General features: G+C 28.2%; 2 protein-coding genes across 2 annotated transcripts; one reads left to right on the top strand and one right to left on the bottom strand.

Moving 5' to 3' along the window:
• Positions 1–8,254: 8,254 nt before the first annotated feature.
• On the top strand, positions 8,255–17,979 carry LOC111640387. The gene is made up of 3 exons (XM_023386398.1): positions 8,255–8,321; positions 16,610–16,759; positions 17,573–17,979. The coding sequence occupies exons 1-3, from the start codon at positions 8,255–8,257 to the stop codon at positions 17,788–17,790; spliced, it is 435 nt and encodes a 144-aa protein (XP_023242166.1). The 3' UTR covers positions 17,791–17,979.
• A 62-nt stretch (positions 17,980–18,041) lies between these two features.
• Positions 18,042–21,527, bottom strand: LOC111640384 (cysteine-rich and transmembrane domain-containing protein 1-like). The gene is made up of 3 exons (XM_023386394.1): positions 21,425–21,527; positions 19,450–19,592; positions 18,042–18,338 (listed from the first exon to the last, which is right to left on the bottom strand). Exons 1-3 carry the CDS (start codon positions 21,461–21,463, stop codon positions 18,221–18,223), a joined length of 300 nt encoding a protein of 99 aa, XP_023242162.1. The 5' UTR covers positions 21,464–21,527; the 3' UTR covers positions 18,042–18,220.
• Between the last annotated feature and the right edge of the window lie 95 nt (positions 21,528–21,622).

Here is a 21,622-nt window from a genome sequence, read left to right as displayed (position 1 = left end):
AATTAAATACTACTTTACTACTGTGTTGAAAGTCTTTATTTCTAAAGAAATATAATTTATACAATTTACTTAATTAAAAACAATCATTTCATTTAAAATGAACATGAAACACTATACTAAATAAGAATCACTTACATTAATTTCCTATTGAAAATGTCGGACGAGATATACTTCTGCAGCTTCATGTCTTTCTGTAATAAAATATCTCCTCTAAAAATACAGTAATTTCTTGTCTACACTGCTTTTTATATCATTAAAATCCTTAACGTGATGACGTCTTAATAAGAGAATATGATAGGTTGTGCGATGTCATGTGCACACTAAATTGTTGCAGTTTACATATCAGTTATTGTAGTAAACAACCATTGGTTATAATTATAAAAATAATTAATTAATTAATCATAAATTAAATATTAGAAAATTATTAGTAATTAATTATTTATTATTGGTTATTAATTGATTAATGATTAATAGTAAAGTAATCATTTTTGATTGTTTATAAAAATATTCAGAATTAAAAGCGCTTATATGGTGAATTTGTCGAGGCGTTACGACGTTAACTGTTTGTGAGAGCATTATATTGCATAAATAAATAATTGAGAATATATTATCATCTATGGTTGTTTAGCTCATATCTTCACAGGATATTTAAAGTTCGATAATAAATGCGTGCTAAACATTAGACTTTACAGAAACAATTTTGAGGGTCATACAACAATGTAGTGTAAATATAATTGCTAAACACTGGCAGTTAATTTTGAGTTTGATCCTGGAATAAAAGATTAACCGTATAGAGTTTACCGAGTTTTCTTTATGTGTCTAACTCTTAAAAAGCGGTCAATATCACATAGGAAATCCTTGCTGAAGGCATTTCCGGTGGGAGATTAGTGCATATTACATTGTCTTATATCATCCACCTTTCCAACTTTCTTGTACAGAATTTTCGAAGAATTGGTTTATATCTGATGTTGTATTAAACTGTAAAGATGCAACAAAATAAAGTAATATTCAGTTATACATCATTATTCAGTACTTCTCAAGATAACATTAAATCTGTCACAATATTGCACGCCATTAGAATAGTGTGCCACTCTCGCTATGCTTTAATTTTGTTTTTTCATCATCGATCGCCAATTGCTTGTATCTGGTGTAATATAGTCTACCTATCTCTTTGCTGGCTTTCTACGTGGTGTTGTTCCAGTCTAACTTACCTTGATAACTATAATTCCTTTCTAAGTCCCCAGTATCGTTCTCTTAACATGTTCGCACCACTTCACTGTCTTTCTCTTAACTACTCCTGCTGTTTTGATATATTTATTAGTTTATAATTGTTTATTCTCCACTTGTAATTTTTATATATAATACTGAGCCATAAATTTTTCATATCACAGTTATATTACATTTACTCATACACATACACTAATACATACACGTATATTCCATTACATATTACACATTTTTCATACTGCTTCGAAATTTTTGCTGTCACTCACGTCTTACGTCTGTGTGATAATGTAGATCTTATCATCAAACTATATGCTTAGGTTTTATACTTTATAGTATTTACATTTAACTTTAATTCACACGAGTAAAATATCACATAAACAAAATTGAAACTAATCAAATATATACGATAAACATTAATATTTATTTTTCATTGTGTGATTAACCAGCATNTTAGAAAATCGATAAATTAACAATTAATACTTTATATAATGTTATGCATTTGTTCAAGAACACAAGTATTAAACATAGCTTACAGAATTTAGTAAATTCGAATTTATCGCTGCATTAATTAAAAATTCTTTATTTATCCATATTTTTTATTTATAGTTAACTGCTGAATTAAATTAAATTAAATTAAATTAATTTAAACAACCGTCCACGCTGTATCGAAAATAAAATAAAATGAGTTGTAAATCAAAATAGCAAGGTTGAGGCCGAAGTTTTTATCTCTAAAACCTGAACTCTGAACTTCAAGCGTGGCGCTCGACGTTCGACGTTCACGTTCGAGAGATGAAAACTTCGGCCGCAACTACTCTCTTGTTTCTTCCTTCGCTGATCCACTTAGAATCATGATTGTGGACAATACAGAATTTGAACCTATCATCATATGCAAAATATTATAAATTCACCGTGCAGAATTGTTAGGTAATTATAATAAATTCCTTAATTAATAAGAAACATCTGCTTCGTATAAAAGAAACCACTAAGAAAATATTCAAAGGAATTTTCCAAATATCTAGATAACTTTATCCGTAATGAAGATACAATCATTCTATAAATTACTGTTTAATTTTATATGTTTACAAACCAATATTACTAGATACCGTCGAATTTGAACATCTGTATTGTACACTGAAAGGTTGATAATTGTACAAAACATATTTTTAAATCTCTGAGAAAACTCACAACAATATAAACAATTGCCATATAAATACCGTATTTTCAATATTAATAAAGTAAAATCTTGTAGTATATTTTTAAAACTGTGTTGAAAAATCAGCGATATGCCGAGAAGGGTGCCTGCAGGAAAAGTTTCTATGTTAAACTGGTTTTCTATTCATAACTTTTAATATTTATTACAAATAAACGTGTATATTATGATGCAACCCGTAGTTATAACACTAAAAATAATTGTATACAGTAGACCCCCTATAACACTGTAGAAAATTCCGTGTTATATGAATTCCATGTTGTACGAGTCACTTAGATTTTACAAATATGTGTGCCAGGCTGTGAACGGCTGACGTATTTGTAAAATCTAAGTGACTCGTACAACATAGAACTCATATAACACGGAATTATCTTCAGTGTAATAGGAGGTCTACTGTATTACAAACATTTATATATTAAGTATGAATACATAAAACAAAAAGTACAAGGCAATCAATTACAGTTAGTACACAAAAAACTATAAGGCTTAATTACATATCCAAGTGTTGTTTCATCATTATTGTATATATTCGCCTATCACGTTCGCTCGTTGTTTAAGTATTATAAATTCCATATTCATTGATAAATGTTTCTAATTTTATATTTAGTTTATCACTTTCTATCTTCGTATTTGCTAATTCATCAGAGAGTGGAATTTGTCTCTTCACTCAGATAAAACTTTGACAAGAATCTGTAAATATTTGTGATAAAATTTGTGCAAAAGACACAAGTATATAAGATTTCAACGCTGACTGAGCAAATAATGCTTCTGTGTCTGATCAGTTTAATTTTTTTAATTCCGAATATATAAAAATTTCGCAATACAGCTTAAATAACGACAATAAAGGTAATTAAAATAATCTGTTGAAAATTTTTAACTATTCTAAAATATTAAATAAAATAATATATATTTTCAGAATTTATATCCATGTCATTTAGTGCTCCAGTTGCTTGTGAATAATACCAGCGAACACTAATGATTAGCTGCGGTTTAGCACCCGACTAACCGGCAGTCATGCGGAATTTACCGGATTTCTTTACGTTTATAATACTAAAATTGTGATAGATATTTAAAATTTCTTCCAGGAAGCTTTTATTCCTTTGGCAGATCGCCTGTTGTCGCAATAAACGTATGTTACATCCATATGTTATATATTACATTATCGTTGCCGAAATACTAATCTGTTAATTTTTGGGCTATTTTTTATGTAAATTTGTGAGCTTTTCTCACAATCAATCATATATAAATTCTCTTTTTGTTTTTGAATCCGCACTCATCTTGTATGTGATATACGGGCATGCACGGAAGCATATGGAGAAATTATCTAATTATCTGCTTCTACTAAAATATTAAATAAAATTTATAGGTTTACACAAGATTTACAATAGCTGTAATTATGCTGACAAAAAAAATGTATTTATATACTTGATTTACCTAACTATTTGTTTCCACAACGAGTAAAACATATCGTTATGAAATATGGCCTATCAGTAGCCAAGCGGTTCTGTTTCCTAAACACTAGGAGTTCGGTCGTAGGTTTGCGCGTGGAATTTTTCGAGTTTTCTTCATGTCCGTAAAGCCTAAATGTGGGCCAATTACTCTTAAAAGTCCTCCTGGAAGGCACTCAGCCAAACCAGATCGCTCAAGTGTTGCGTTGCCATAACTTAATTAAACCAAATCAAAAAAAATCATTATGTAATACTTTTGAGTCTTGACCTACAGAAGCATGAGATGTGAGGGTGCAATTAATCGTGTATTTTGTAATAAATAATAATATACACTTATCTGTAAGCATTCCACTTTAATATTTGAAAAATGTAGTCATTTATTTATTAAATATAAGTGTTTACAAAAGTGATTCATTCCCTGGTGTCTTCACGCAAAAGAAAAATAAAAACTTTTCACGTCTATTAAAGGAAAAATATAGCTATTTTTCAACATGAAATCATGAGGAAAAGATTCCGAGCATTTGACATCTATGAAAGTACTGTATGTTTTGTGTATTTTTACAATAGCTACTTCAGTGAACCGTGATCAATGTCATCGTAAACTCACTACTTGGTATAACGGTAGACCTGTCAAAATCCATATTAACCAATGTTTACAGTTAAAGAAAAAAGAAAAATAACGTAGCCCTCTCTTCCTCGTAAGAAAATTGACAATATTGAAACAGGAGAACTACTGAAATAAATGAATAAATGTGCTTCTGAACGTTATAATTAAATTGAAGATTGTCCTGGCAGTATTGCTAATCGAAACATTATAGTTGTAAAGTAAAATTTTGGTAATTTTGACTCAATTTATACGTTGATTTAGTTTTATCACTGTTAGTAACTTTTTTATACTAATGTTGCATTGTTGCCAGTTTCGGTTTTCGTGATTTTTTATTTTTTAAATCAAATAATTTGCCATAACAAATTTAAAAACTGTTGGTGATAGATAAAATACGTAACGGAACGTAAGAGTTGTTGTAATAAAGAGGTTCACCCTGTAGTAGCTTAGCATAAACCATGGCATCCAACAAAAAGATAAGAGAAACAAAGCCTAAGTGGATTGATGTGAAAAAACCTTTTTACTAAGCATGAAAGCCACGTATGGAAGATCTGGAAGACACGTTTTAAATAGTCTGCAGTCTGTACACCACTCCTAAGAACAAGGAAAAAATAAAAGCATCAACTATGTAAACCAAAATCTAAACTAGGAGAATAAAAAAAAGAGAAGAGAAATAACACCAGATATAGAGATAATTTCTGAGTTTATTAAAAGTGACTTCACTTCTAAACCAACCTCAAATTTTTTCTGTAACAGCCAGAGAGGATATGACCAATTTCCATAAGATACAGTAAATGCAATTTTTATTTTATAATACAGTATTATGTATTAACTCATTTTTTTATGTTTTTATATTTATAATACCTAATTAAGTTATATTGACTTTCAATCAGGTGTATTTGATTGATATTTAAGCTTATCGAAATGAGAATCGATTAGTATTTGATTGCATTATTCCATCAATCAATACAACGCAAAACCATAATTCAGATATTTAATAAATAAATAAATCACAATACTAGAAAAGTTATGTTTAATGAATAATAATAATTATATATGCAGAAAATAATTTAGAGCCAATTTCGTGAGTTCGTGCAAGTACGGTATATTTAATATCTGTTCAATATATTTTAATTTATTTAAAGTAAAAATAATTTATGATTCATTATTTGCTGTCTCGGATGTAATATATAATATTAAAACGCTACCAGAACTTTTACACGCGAAAATGAGATTAAGTTCATTTCGAAAACTACTTAATTAAAATAATATTTTAGAACGTTTACTAAAGGGCGAACAATAAACAATTTTCCTGGACGATTGTGTTTAGAGAACGGGATTGTTTGATTCTAGTTTTTGTGATAGGAATGTTAAGAAGTACACTTTGTCTAGGTGTAGTGTACATTGTCGGGTGAAAACGACACTATGTCTCCATGGACAAAGTGTCACTTTGTCTCCTGCAAATCTGCAAATGCCCTTCGTATACAGTGCCAAATTTCTTATATTAATCCTCACCGCATCCTGAGGTATTAAGCGAAATAGATTTCAACACAGACTTATTCATGTACTTTTTCCTGGTATTTTTTTTTACTTTTGGGGGTTAAGAAGGTCTTAAACTCAAAAAGTACTGCAAATCTCCATGTGAAACTTGGTTTTTGTATTCGAAGGGCATTTATTGTATTAAATTTTAGTGGTTAAAGATCAAGAGGGTGAGGAGATAGAAAGACGTTATGTGTCATATCTCGAAAAGTGTGAGAAAAAGAAAATTTTACTCATAATCAACATATACATTTTTATAAATCTCACCCCTATTCTCTTAATTAAGCTTTTTGACAGTTATGATAATTAAAAATATAAAAAGTTTATATAACAAAAATTCATAACAGATTACGCTACACTCCATTTTTTTTATTTTGCTTAATATTACGAAAGATATTTTTAAAAATATAAAATTATTAACAGCCGAACAACTATGCCACATTCGTTGCTGGATTGTTTATTGAATTCGAAAAGTATTTTCTTGTAGAAATGTATAATTGATTAAAAATCGAAATAAAAATTATCCTTCAAGCATTCTATATTAATGCTTAATTTATATTTTATATTTAAATAATTACAGAGAAATAAAACATGGGACCAGTATGACGTACTAAGACGTCTGTTAATATGTTAACTTTAAATATGTTCTAATAGAATTTGCAATTAAATGGCAAAATGTTTTTTTAAAATAAAATTAATTATTTCTCATCGATCTCTGTTATGCAGTTTTAAATCAGAAAGTGGGTCTCAGACATTTATATTTACTATTACTTGAATTGTAATGAATAATTACTACTACTTCGTTAATAACCTGCTTGTTGCGTGTAATCAATTTTTCATATATCAACTCTACGTTTCCGCACAACTATAAAAATAATTGTTTATGATGTCATTACAATGTGTATATTCAAAAATTTTATTAAAATATGAAAAAATTTTCCGCATACAGACATTTTAATATTCACCCTAAAATTTGGCAATTAATCTACGCTTAAAAGAAATTAGTTTTCTATTGTCTTAAAACGAAAAATTTAATTATTATTGAAAATTACTCATTTTATATTATTGTTTCTGTGAGAGTTTTTAAAACGATTTAAGTTTCGTGACTATTGGAAATAAACCTGTACACGTTTAAATGATTAGTTCGTGAAAACGAATGTACTTTCGAATGTCGACGTAGAAAACGTCGAGACACTTGGTCGTAAACAATAGATATTATCTACTGTCAACGGCTAACAAAGAAGAAAGCAGGAAATCTAATAAGAAATATCTTGTTATATCTATGATCGAATTTGATATTGAAGAAAGCATCTGTTAATTAAAGTAATCAAAGTAAAAAACTTTCGTTTTTTTTTGTTAGTATTCTATCTACAGTTGATAAGTATAACAAACAAAGATTCGGAGTAGGTTAAGACCAGTTAAGTCATTGCCAAATTAGAATAGTTACTGAGTGTAAGGGTTGAAAAACAAGGTGATAATATGATGGACGGTAGAGAAAATGTCTTTTTCTCTCGCCTCGTTTAAAAAAATTATTTTGTGACAGACTTAACAGTATTTTCGAAAAAAATAATTGTTTAAATTTCATTCATTTTACGAATAAATTTAAATAAGATAGTTAATAAACGGTTATTATATATTATATTATATTATTACATTACTGTATTGTATAAATAATTGACGTTATATTTATATAATTGAAAAAGTATACAATTATTACACTGAATTTTTAGAAAATCTTTTCGCAGTATCCATGGAAATGGAACATCAGGGAGAAATTTCGCGTAATGGTTCAATTTTAAGGTACTGTTTAACTGCATCAAAAACATTCTTTGAAAATAATTAAATCGTACTGATATACAACTTATTGTATATATTATTTCATGACATGTAATGTAAACGTTCGTAAATTTTTAGAGAAATCTTTACTGTTTTCAACATATAAGATTATCGTTCATTATTTTCAATCATGGATAAATTGTTTTATGTATGTACTTATGTAAAATAAATTAATTAAAATAGATATACGCGATTCCCTCGCATAAAAGTACATGATCATATATGTAAAAATTTTGTGTCGTTATCTACGTGTTGTACTTCTCTTATAACAGCAAGCTTTAATATGCGTGAAAATACTATATATTTCATATTATATATAAATATAAGTTTATGAACTGTTTTTAGTGTAAAAGCTTCATATTGTGAATTTTTTTATACACAGGAGAAAATATGACGCTTCTTCACTTGAAACTCTTAAGCGTAGTAATTTTGTATGGTAATTTTAAAGACGAAGCATGTAAGTAAAATTCATTTCTGAATAATATTTATTAATTTCATTCCCAAAGAAACTCAACGTCTTTAATATTTTAGTTACGTTTATAGTACAAATTTATACACTTACGTTTCGCTATTTGAACAACAGAAGTTAATGTATAAACAATTAAATACAATCAACAATTTTTATTTTCTGTTACTCTTCTTATCCTTTTATTATTGTTTTGAAATGTAACAATTTCAGATAACAGATGAACTCACATTAGAAATGACGTTGGAACACCTCAACAATACTATACTGCAACTATGCTAAATAAGTCTTTAGACTAAACAATGTATAAAATTATTTTTACATTGTTAAAATGCAAATTAAATGTTAATACAATTTAAAAATATGAAAGAATCTATATCTGTACGTTTGTCTTGTGTAATCATCTGCAAAAAACAGTTTTAAAATATTGTTCCAATACCTTTAGCCATTTTAATTGTAACTAAAATTTTGAACGATTTTAAATGGTTGGCTTATCCTCAAAAAACGTTTTAACTGTTTTGCATGGTATTGCACAGGTGAAACATCTAATACATGGACTTTAAGCTAATAAATGTGAAGGAAAATTGTTTTCTTCCCGGTGAATGAATACAACAGTAGAAGAGAAGACTCACTTCCTTCTATATTTTTATATTTCTATACTTTAAATCTTTCAGATTAGTCTATAGATAATTGTATTATAACGAGTGTAGGTCTAGTTTCAATATGAGTTTTGCTTCATTCCATTCGTTTTTATAGTTATAACTATTTAATAGACGTTGAGTAGTAGCCTTTTTTGTCGCAATACGTCAATATTTATTCTAAAATTGATTACATTTGAACTGCAAAAAATTTTCGAATATTGTTTAATAGCAGTATTTGTATTAGGCTATTGCCTATTTTTTACATAGTTAAACAAGGAATTTGCTTAGAGCACGATAATACAAACACGTCCTTGTTTCAATTTGTGATTTAATTTTATAAATAAAACTTCATATTGTTTTATATAGGCCACATATATATTTATCTATGCAATAATTTTAATTACTTTTCAACCTATTTTTATCAATTCGAAGTTACTTTCATCTGTTGCATACTGTATATATACCTCTATATGTATTATTGAAAATATTATATTTTTCAGGGGAATTATCAAGCAAGTTAATCCAAAAGAATTATATTGTGGAATTTCACTACAATTTCTTTATATATAATAAAATATTTCTGAGGTTTATGTACGAAAATAACAATCAAAGTTTTGTGCTGGGAGGAGAAATTAAAAATTCTGTATTTGTTCGTGTAGAAGAGACTTACGTTAAGATAGTAAGTAATATTTTTTTTACTCTTCATATGTTTAAATTTTTTAGAAAGATTAGATTAAACCGAGAAGATACTTCCTTGGAGGACATTCTGTGGAAATCTGGACCCTATTTACATGTTACAAACGTAAATGAAATTCGAAAAACTTTACTTTGCCAGCATACTCGGAGCCCGAACTTACGACGAACAATTAGAGTTAATCACTTGGAGTGATCCTTGAGAATGGGCCATAATATACTTAAAATATTTACTGTGGAAAATCGAAATTTTACCTGTATTTTACTGAATTTGTATTTTCGGAATTTATTAGCGTAGTATTTTAGGAATTTATTAGAATGCAGTGTCAAATATAAGACAAAAGTCGAGTTTCAAGTCGTTTTCAGAAACAGTTACTTCGCATATGCTGAAGAGCAAATGTTTTATTAGAGGTTGCTTATCTTCTGAATATGCAAAATATTACAGAAGGTTTTTGTTGATATCGGCACAATCATAAAAACATATGGTTACGTAATGATCTGTACAAGAACAATGTCTTTTAACATATTTCCTGTTTTGGCATATGAGTGTCCTCTAGTAAAATGCGGAATCTGCCATAAACTTTCACATTTCTCTGGTGTTTACAAGGACAAACTATGAAAGTACTCATTACTTTTTTATTGTTCTTTCATTTTTATGAGATTTTAAAGTCGATTTAATTTTAATCATTTTAATTGTAAATTTATAATCAATTGCATTCTAGTGTAATTTATCCGCGATATCTTAAACACCGTCGTATGACATGTTTTAAGCTAAATTTCTCATTACTGGTTAAATAGTTGAAACTAATAAATATTGGCAACGAAAGAGGGTCGTAAAATGGATTTGTTACGTCAGGTTCATCTTCACGTCACTAACAGATAAATACGGTTAGTGTTTCCTTAAATGTTTTTTCGGGTGGCAAACATTTTGTCTTGTGTTCATGTATAGAGTCAATGTATAGTTTATGCTGCATCACCACACTCTAAACTCTAACTTCACAAGAAAAATTTTCATCACATGCTTATATATCTATAAGCATATCCTGTAAACATTTTCATAATCAATCAAATAGCAGACATAAAATATTTTTAAAATTTTCGTTTTAAATATTGAGGTGCAGAAATTTATAGAATGTTTAAAACTTTTGACCAGTGGTGGTATAATAGAAAATGCAATGCTTTAAACAGATAACGTATAGTTTCACGTTGCAGATACTAATAAACAGTGGCATTATGTAAGCTAGGATTATTATACATATTCATTTCTTTAAAATTTAATAAATTATGGTTGCATTATCATAACAATATTAGGGCCACGATACAAGTGCGGGAATCTAGGGTAAAAAGATAATTCTCTTATCCTATTCGTGGTGTCGGACTCGTTTCGCCCATTCTTTCAATGAATAGATTCTTTTTCGATGACAGGAAGCTCGTACAAACTTCCTGTTATTCCTGACACTAGCTAATTATCGCGATATGAGGTATCTATAATTTTTGCATGAGGCGAGAGACAGAGTTTACAAATTTCAAGATGAAATAACTCTATTTGTTTACTACGATGTATCACTGAGCTGCGATTCGGAAGTGATGTGGATGTTAGGGAAGTCATGGAGATGTTAGCTTAACGGTTGGAAAAGAAATTGTGGAGTTAGCCCTTTTTATTCGTAAGTCCCCTCCAATCGAGGTTTAAGATTTGTGTCATGTGACGGGTTGTATTAATGAGTCGAACTGTCAGATGTTCGTCAAAATTCCTTTAACGCGATAAAGATTCGCGATAAAGGAATATTTTCGCGGAAGAGTTTAATTTTTTTTCCTCACAAAATTTTAAAAATTTGCAGCTTTTTTAACGGATAATTTTATTTTAGTTTTTGTAGTTATTTAATAAAATTGTTTTCTTTTTTCAGAATTTCACACGAGTTATGAGAAAATACTATAATATTTTAGTATTTTCCCATTTAGTGGGGTTGATGAGTGCACAAAAATTTTATGTATTGATTTAATTTCAATGTTTATCATATCATAGTACTTAATTTATGATTTAACGAATAAAGTCTCACATTTCTGTATTAACTTTGATTTCGAAATAGTAATATTCACTAATTTAACAATTATTTAATACGTAATTCAAATGTTAACTTCTAATGCTTATTTATTTGTACAGTGCAAGGACAGTGACACGACAAGCTGCAACATGTATTACACGAGTACAGTTTATAAAGTTGAAAAATTAAAAGGAAAAGAAGTGAAAATATTCAAAATGTCTGTAAGTAGAAGAAATTTTATTCGACATAGAAATTATATCTATTGTTAAAAATAATATCATTTAAATTTCAATATATTTAAACTCACGATCATTCTATTATATCAACTCTAAACTCAACTAATCGCTTTTTTTATTACAATTTTTACCAAAGTTTCTTTAATTCGTATAATAAAGTACCGTAAGTACTCTTTCTCGTTGCTATAATAATATTAAAATAAAAATTTAGGTTCAAGCTTGCATTATATTTACGTACAAAAAATAGAAAGAAAGTAGATTTTCAACGTGAGCAAAGGCGTTTAAATAATAAATACGCATAATAGCCATAGGTATAATATACACACTGAACAATACTTTACCCAAAAACCTGTATATATTATCATAAAACTTACTAAATGGTATACAGGCAGTAAAATTTTAAGCTCGTTTGCTTTGATTTTTGATTGTGTAACCGGCAATTTCCTGTGCAGAAATAATTTTTCGCACACTAAATACCTATCTCTCGCATCTACAGGGAAACATATTAGCGAGGTTGCGGCCGAAGTTTTCATCTCTAAAACGTGAACGTCGAACGTCGAGCGCCGCTATCCTGTAAGCGGCGCTCGACGTTCGACGTTCACGTTTTAGCGACGAAAACTTCGGCCGCAACCTCACTATTACTGCTGGAGTGGCGACGTGAAAGCCAGTCGGTCTCTCTCTAAACGATCCGTGTTCGGCCCCAATCTTTTTCATTTTAAAAAGGTTATTATTAAAATTCAACGATTTATTTATATATATATTTAATCAGAAAAATATTTAAATAATTTCATTTGTAAAATTCAGCAGCATAATTTTATTAATAAAGAATATTGAGGAACATTGGACATGATTACTGAGGAAATGTTTATATACACGACGGTCGGATGCTCGATGATGTTGAGATCTGGGTCTGGGAGACCCAAAATCGAATCCGAAAATAAAAATACTCAGGACTTTTTTAGAGTTGTTTTTCCCAGATATATAGGGTACCGCTCTTTACCACTCAGCTGCTTCATTTGGTCCTGGTCGAATCCATAATGGGCTTGCTAAAACAGAACTTAGCGCTCACAGGGCGGAAAAAGTTAACGATTTGTTAAAATAATATTTGAATTTGAAATTAAATTATATTTGATAAAATAATCTATCTACGTCGAAAAGGGAACTTCCTTTCTCCGAAAATAATAGGTCGAATGCGATGTCTCACTGGTCTATCCGCAAGACCGCCGGACTTCCTTCACGTGTCGGAAGTCGACGTTTCTAATTATTCTTTCTCCACTCGGGAAGGAACTAACTCGCGAGTTACAACGCAAATAACATATTCTAGATATTGCTGATTCTGGAAATCTTACCGATTCTCTAGATAAATAACGGCTATCCTCGGTGAGACGGGAGATATAGCGGAACCGACCCCGTTCTCGCATATTCGTATTTTATTTATGATGAAAACAATTAATAAGTATGCATAATATCTAATAGAATATAAAAATACCTTCGAAAATTTCGGTATTGTCATCAATTTACACGTTTAAAAGATTAAATTTTTTGTTATCTGATAGTCTGAACAAGTAATCTTTTGTGTACACTTTTCATTGGGCTGCAACTTGAAAAATTGTAGACCTATAAAAAGTTCTATATACTGTCATCTGATTGTCTTTCCTTAATCTATAATCTCTAGAATGGAGTTAGATGGATGAAAGACGAGACCAGAATTCAGTGGCGTGCCTCATTGGAAGCGGTGGATGCGCCGCTTCCCTTGTATTTTCTAAAAAATAAATACATATTAATTTTAATTATATGAAAATAATCGCACTATGTATCTTATAACAAATTTCTTGTAGATGATTAGTATCAATATTTATTAAAATTTTTAATGAATATATATACTATAATACACTATATTACCATATAGCAAAATTGGACTATAATGTAGACCTATAAATGCCCACTGTCGTCCGTCCGTCCGTCCGTCTTTCCTTAATATCAAGAATGGAGTTAAATAGATGAAATCCAAGACCAGATATGGAAACCTTAGGAGCAGAAGGTCCCGATTAACTATATACGAACTTCCGATGTAATCTAGAAGTTATGTTATTTCAATTCAAAAATTTTCCTTTTGAAAGGTGTTAGATAGATGACCAGCACGACTCATTGTTAAAGGAAAAGTATGATGTTCAGGGGCATGCCACTACTAAGTGTAGGTTTAAAATAAATAAATTAAAAATATGATAAAAAATTGCAGCTTGGCATTATGACGATGTCATAATAAATAATTGCTCGTATAAATTTAAAAAAATTATGGTAATTTATTTATGTATAACTAAGACCTATGAGTGGAACCAAGCTAATCACAAATGTGGGGTTCGACTCTTATCGAAATCCACAATTTCAATAAAATAATTAAAAACAGATTTTTAAACCAGTTATAAAATGAATTTTAATGTTCCTCGCATTACGTTTTTTTACATAAACGACTAAATTTCGGAATTTCTTTGTGTCTGGAGCGTAAAACAAACGGCCGTGCTAATTATATGATATATTCTCAAGAATCAGTATGCATTTTATGGTTTCAGAATTTAGTCCTTTACTCTAAAAGTCTTTATCGGGAAGATTCAACAATAATCTGATAGATTTTTCACATTAAAATTCAAGTAATAATGAATCATTTATAATACCGAATATTTTATCATATTTTTGTTATCTCTTAAGTCATTTTAATACTAAAATAAAAATTTTAATATCAAGAACTTCAGTTTTAACGTAAAAATTAGATTTAAATTTTTCAGAAATCATTCTACAGTATATTTATATTTAAACTATACTTTGTCCTTAAATGTTTGCGCTTCTTTTTCGTATGTCTACAATTATTTTGCTGTACAAATTAGTTCGAGTGATGGTTAATGTTTGTTTAAAACGTTATTTGCGCTAGCTAACGTTAAAGCTTTGATTTGGAATGTCATTCTGTAACTAACTCGAATAATACCAACCACTTTGTTAAATGAAATTTTTATGTTAAAGTATTTTATAACTTAGAATTTCTGAATGCCATCATAAAAGCAGCGCCTAAATGGTTGCTTTCGTATAAAAATAAAAGGAATTTTATTAACGTTAATCCACAGAATTTTCAGATCTCTCGCAATTAAACTATCAAATATTTATTTTTTATCAAAGGGATTTCTTAAAATCTTGCATTCGTAAAGTAACGTAAAGATCAGATTTCGGTATAAAAGTATTTTAAACGCGATTTAGCTTGTTCTGAAATGATCAAATTCCTTATTGTATCGAATTAATCGGTAAAATATTATTCAAAAAATAGTTTGAAAAAGTCCTTCGAGCATTTTTCATTGCCCTGTCTTCACTTAAACTCTGAAATTTACTGTCTAAATGAAGCTGGGAGGATTTAAATGTTTCGAAAATCGTTTTCTAGGTTAAAGTGATTAATCGATTTCTACGAATTGTTTTCGTGTTCCTCTTGTTCTTCGATCTGGTCTCGATGACACTGACCAAATTTAATGTTAAAATAAATCATTTTAATTCAAGAAAATCTGTGCCATGTTACAATGTTGTTCACACAGCGATTCAAACCTAAAAGACTAAGTTATTAATGATATAAAATAAATTCAAAGACTGGAGAATGCGATAATGTAAACATCTAAGTTAAATGTTATTAAGAATAACAGTTAAATATGTTAATTAATATACCAATTAAGTTTATTTTTAGTTTAAGATTAAGAAAATCTCTCGTTTTGATGAATTTAACATCAAGTTTACAAAATTTTAGAAACAAATGACTATATTTATTGCAAATCCACTAACAACTCTTTAAAATATATTAATATAAGCTTAAAAAAGGTTTTTATATCAAATAGTTATTAAATACTAAGTTTATTATATTAATGATTTTCAGCTCTTCATTAAGCAGGGTGGTCCAAAAATCAGTTAACCACTTTATTGTGGGTTTCTAGGTACTGTACTTTGTGAAAATGAATCACAAAGGTCGTATAAATTATGCATTGAACAAGAAAGTTCTCATTTTGAACAATTGTAAGCAACGAAATATTTATGATTAACTGATATCTGGGTCACTCTGTATAAGATGACGTTTTAATTGAAAATAGGATGATTGTCGAGTGATGTTTTTATATGTTAATTTATGAACTATACACAAATAATTGAAGATGTGGTAGAATCGATATTCTAATTTACGAATAACGGTTACGCGATTCATTCATGTTTATTGGAAACACGTGAACGTAACTGAAGTTCAATGAACTGAATGAAACGAAACTGACAACATAGCATCACTATAGTAACGACTAACCTATATCGTATATTATGTTAATTGCCAACTAAATTAAGTCTGATACTAAATTTAGTTTTCAATTATTGGTAAATAGTATCAGACTTAATTCTTGATAAAAAGTACAAGAATTCCTTTTACTTACAAAAAGAAAAAAATTATAAAAGTTTTTAAATAGAAACACGTGTCAAAAGCAATTCCTTTTAAAGTAAAAAAAATGGTCTTATAATTTACAAAAAATGATTGTAATGTAAAACAGTTTTTAGAGGTTTTAGAACTTGCACCAAACGTAATTTTACTCTGTCAAATTTAATAGATTTCATTGCTGTATATATATATTTTTTTAAATATTATTTTTTATTGGTCGCAGTGTCGTGTATAAAGTGTTATCGATGCGAATCGAAGACACATTTGCACTGTTCCGAAAGGTTCGATCACGAAAATGCTAATTTACAACCCGAAAGTTGTTCTGACGTATTCGAAGCTCAATATTGCATCAAAGCTACAGGAATGTTCGAGGGTGAGTAGAAAAAAATATTACAACGTAATTCTGTCTGTCGAGCGGGTTATATCCGATTTCCTGTCATATTTCACGCGATATATTGTTGTCATTTTGTAAAAATATCTATCTAAATTTTTATGATATAAATACAAAAACATATGTATTCGAAATGCAAATTTTCTATTTATCTAGCTATCTAAGCACATTTTTACACTTATTTAAATCTCGATGTAAATATAAATCAGTATTTGTATAGATTATACATTTCTTTATGTAGAAAATTATAATAAACTGGATATTATTTAGTTAATCTTTACAAAAAATGCTTTTGTTAACAATTTTTTATAATTTATAATATAAAAATCACACATTATAGTGTATATAAAGAATAATCTTTATATAAATAGCTATTTTGAATTATAACTGTAGTTTGGAATGTATACACTTCTAAGCCTTTATACAGTTTAGTTTTTACACATCTTATACCATTGAAAACGATTAAGACAACAGAGTAACAACATAAAAACTACAGACAATTAAAAGTAATTGGAATGTCTTTAGGGATTGTTAACAAAGTATTTCTTGAAAAGATTAACTACATATTTTCTACTTTATTTGGCCATTAACTATACTGTTAAACAATAACATTTCTAAGTAATTTTTAATTAAATTAATTTATCAAAATTTATACTCTTTTAAATAATTATAAAACGTATTTATATAACCTATAATTAATGTCTTGTTTGTGAGATATATTAACATTTATTCTATCTTCGAAAAAGTCGTGTAGTAAAATACGTTAAGACGTATATTGTCTTTTTTTTTGTGCAGGTGAGATAGGAACTAAGAGGTTCTGTTCGTCACGTGATCATGGTGACTATTGTGAATACGTGCAGAGGCCAGGTGACGAGAGGGAATATCGTTCTTGCATTTACACATGTTCTACTGACGGTTGCAACTCCGCCATCTCTTGGAGGCTTTCCTTACTATTAATGTTATCAGCTATCATACTTAACATGTGGCAGTGGGGCGAGTCGCCGTTTCACTGAAATCTCTCGAATGTTATAAGTCGTATTTGAAGTTATTCATGTTTTATGAATCGTGACGCGGATATCGACATATATAGTAGCATATTTATGTTCTTTATCAAACGGGAAATCATTTTATCCGAATGTATCATTCATTTTTAAGTGTCAAACTCGAGAATTAATCATGTGCTGTAATATTACTTGTGGCATCATTAAAATAGAATAAAAAATATATATATATTATTACATGAATTTTTAAATCAGATGTAACGTTTTTACTTGTATTTTTTTGTTAAATTTTAATTCACCACCACTTAGCTTCAAAAATTTTGACGCGTTTTTAATTAATGTACGAGTTTTATCATAAAATATTCTGTCGTGGAATATACCTGTCATCGAAAGAGATGATGATAAAAATAAAAAATGTACTTATGATAAAAATAAACTGTAGTTAGTCAAAACAGTCGTAGCAACAACAGCAGGGACTTAAGCAAAACAGCAAAGGATAGCAGCAAGCTAAGAGCCAACACTTCTCCATTAAGCCATTCCGGGAGTGTTCTCGCAAAATTCTAAATGTAAAAAAAAAAATTAAAATCTGTTAAGTTTAATTTTAAACAGACATTATAAATAAAAATTATAAATATTCTAAATAATATTTTACAAATAACTTTTGCAAATTTGCTGTAATACAATTTACATATTGTGTTTCAAACGTTTAACATATTACATAAAGTAATACGAATCAAACTTTTTACCTATAGGAACTTATCGAAATTTACTCAAGATGCACCACAGAATTCAAGAACTAATAGCTTTTATGCCAAAATAAGCAATACAATATATTTTACTGTGCATTTTTATTAAACATAGGAGTATCGTGTTTATTTTCGAAGTTATAGTGATTGAGTTGGCATAATTCACATATCCTATGAAAAGCAAAAAATTCCAAAATGATTTTCATCTGTTCAAGACGAATGCCATTGTCAACAGGTGGTATCAACCTCCTAAATACATTATTATTGCTTTTTAAGGTTTAGAATATCCATTAAGAACCATTTGGAATTTTATGTTAGAATGGTTAATAATTTACATTGGAAAGTTGCTGTGATAAAACAAAAAACGCTTATGAATTCTTTTACTGTTATAGAATATAACAAACGTTGTGACCGGTTCACTCTTATTAGCAATAACCTAATGCTAATCATTTCTGCAAGAGATAATCTGATTGAATCAATTTTATACCATTAAATTCTGAGAATGCGACGATAGAGCAAAGAATATGTTCTAGAAATTTTGAGTGCAGTTTTTAAAAGAATATTGCAATATTATTATTATCTTCATCAGAAAGGAAATGACGTATAAATGAAACTCGTAATGAATTTAGTTGTATAAACGAAATGTTGTACCATCAAGAGAAAAGTGAATGTTTTCGAACTAACATAAAAATACGTATGTGAAACGTCTAAACGTTGCTCCGCTGTTGTACCTGTCATATAAATTATTATTACGTACGTGTACGGTACATAAAGATAAAATTTTTTCCAGATAAATTATCATTGTATATATATAAGTTTGTTAATTCGTGAATTGCATTAATGCGTGGCAAGGGTCAAGTCGATTTTGTTTCAAGTAAGATTATTTTTAATTTATATATTTATTTAGTTTAATATAAGTACTTACACGGTCTGACCGTAAGGATACTGTAAAGGATAAGGAGGAGAAACGGTAGGAGGAGGCGGAGTAGGATAAAACAAGCCTGGAGATGCAGGTGTAGACGGGTAGTAAATAAACTGTTCCTTTTGTGGATAAGGTGGCGGTGTTCCCTGTACACAAAGAATTAAACGATTATCTTATATATAATAAAACTCTTAAAAAAACTACAAAATAATTTACAGAATAGTTTAATGTTTAACTTTGAAAATAATTTAAATATTGAAGCGTGATTAATGGGAATAATCATAATATCTTTTGCCATATTAACGACTCTAATAATAGAAAATAAGAGGCAAAATGGAAATATATTTTAATCAATAATAAAATTTTTATCGTCACATTTTCTTTTAATAAGATATGAGGCTTTAGATAAATTTTGTTAGATAATAAAGTTTTTGTTTAAGAAAGTTATTCAAATTAAACACCCAATATTGCAAATTTAATGTGAAAAAGTTCGTGAGGAAGATAATAACTTCATAAATATTCATGATTTTATCATGCTTAAGAGAACACGAAAAAAAGTACAATAACCTTATTAAAAACACGAAATGGCTAACAGAAAATGCTAGAAATTTATGTGCAAAATAAATTTTTTATTCAAAAATACTTAAAAGATACAATTACTGTTGTTCTGTGTTTTAAATGAATGATATATAACAGCTACTGGAAAATTTATAAACTAACCGAGACTTGTCAGCTTCAGTCAACTTATAAATTCGAAGTCAAATAACAGCACAAATTATAATTCAATCAACGTCAACTTAATATAATAAATAATATATAAATAATTTAAAAAATTAAAATTTTGAGTGGCACTTTATAGTTAGAAATTATTTTAAAAAATGCTAAAATATATTATTCTTGAGAAGGTGAATATTAATGAAATTTATATTAGTTTAATGACTGATCACTTACCAATAATTTTCAACTTTATTTCATCTAATAGTTAAATTTAATATTGATCAATGCAACATTTTAATTAAGAATACATACAGTATGTACAGTACTTACAGAGTTTAATTAATTATTACATTAAAATAATTCTTGCAAACATATTATATATTATTAATATTAAATATATATAATTTGCAACCGAGTTATATAATTTGTGATTTATTTTATTTTTATTTTAGCTCAGTAAAAATTTAATTTCGAACTTCATTAATGGAGCATGATGTTACAAGTCTCTTATTTTGTAAATTAATTTTTGTATGTTTCATTTCTACGCTTGGATTTTCTAACGTACTACAATATAAACCTTATTCTAAAAAATAATCTGAGCGTGTATATAAGATATAAATTCGTAGCTTTTATATATTAATTTATAACATTTACAAGAATAAAGTGGCTGTGATTATAGCAGATATTTTGAATATTTAAGACGTCAATTTGTTTTTTTACATTCGAGATAAGTTAATTCAAAAGATGGCTTAGATCGTGGCAACACCAGTCATTATTAAAGTGGAATTTAAAGGAATCAATCTTGAAAATCATAAGTTTTTGTTTAAATCACCTGCCGAACAGGTGTTCTCGTCTGAAGGATAAGTCTATATCTCAATTTACATCTATAAATAATGACGCTTTAAAATATTTTTATCGTTATATAAAGCCACTAAAAATATAAAAGACATCTAAAATATATATAATTATTTCTCATAAATACAGTAAGGTTAATTAAATCTAAGCATTGTAACTTTTTTTGTAAACAAGTCTAGATACTAAATTAAGAAAAACAATTTTATATAAACTTTAAAAAGTTTATTTACAGAAACAAATCAAATTTAAACATCTTATCATTATAACACAAACAAACAAAACCAACGAGAGATTGTTTATTTTTTAAAAATTTAGTCAGTAAATAACTAGACGTGGGTCTCAATTTATATCAATAGATGACGTTTTAATAAATTTTAACATTTAAAATGAATTAAAGACATCATACCTGAAGATTATGATGATATTGAGGACTTTGTGGTTGCATACTTATTCTAATTTTATAAAATGATTAAAAATATAAAATTTATACAAAGTAAAATGAATCTGAAATGAAAAAAAAAATAAATTATTTCATATTTTATAATGAATTAAATGTCTAGTTATTAAAATATTTAATTTATTAATGTTCTAAAGTCAAGGCATA

The sequence above is a fragment of the Centruroides sculpturatus genome, unplaced genomic scaffold (genome assembly GCF_000671375.1).
Source record: "Centruroides sculpturatus isolate CEXI.00-Female unplaced genomic scaffold, Cexi_2.0 scaffold1391, whole genome shotgun sequence".
Classification (NCBI taxonomy): Eukaryota; Metazoa; Arthropoda; class Arachnida; order Scorpiones; family Buthidae; genus Centruroides; species Centruroides sculpturatus.
Note: the sequence above shows the minus strand (reverse complement) of the source record. Positions and strands in the feature narration are given on the sequence as shown.

Bases quoted from the DNA above. Each gene is read 5' to 3' on its own strand.
- LOC111640387 (XM_023386398.1), top strand. From the start codon at position 8,255: ATGACGCTTCTTCACTTGAAACTCTTAAGCGTAGTAATTTTGTATGGT. The intron at 8,322-16,609 runs GTAAGTAAAATT...TATTGGTCGCAG, and splicing joins TAATTTTAAAGACGAAGCAT to TGTCGTGTATAAAGTGTTAT. The intron at 16,760-17,572 runs GTGAGTAGAAAA...TTTTTTGTGCAG, and splicing joins AGCTACAGGAATGTTCGAGG to GTGAGATAGGAACTAAGAGG.
- LOC111640384 (XM_023386394.1), bottom strand. From the start codon at position 21,463: ATGCAACCACAAAGTCCTCAATATCATCATAATCTTCAG. The intron at 19,593-21,424 runs GTATGATGTCTT...CTTTGTGTACAG, and splicing joins AATATCATCATAATCTTCAG to GGAACACCGCCACCTTATCC. The intron at 18,339-19,449 runs GTAAGTACTTAT...TTTTACATTTAG, and splicing joins TATCCTTACGGTCAGACCGT to AATTTTGCGAGAACACTCCC.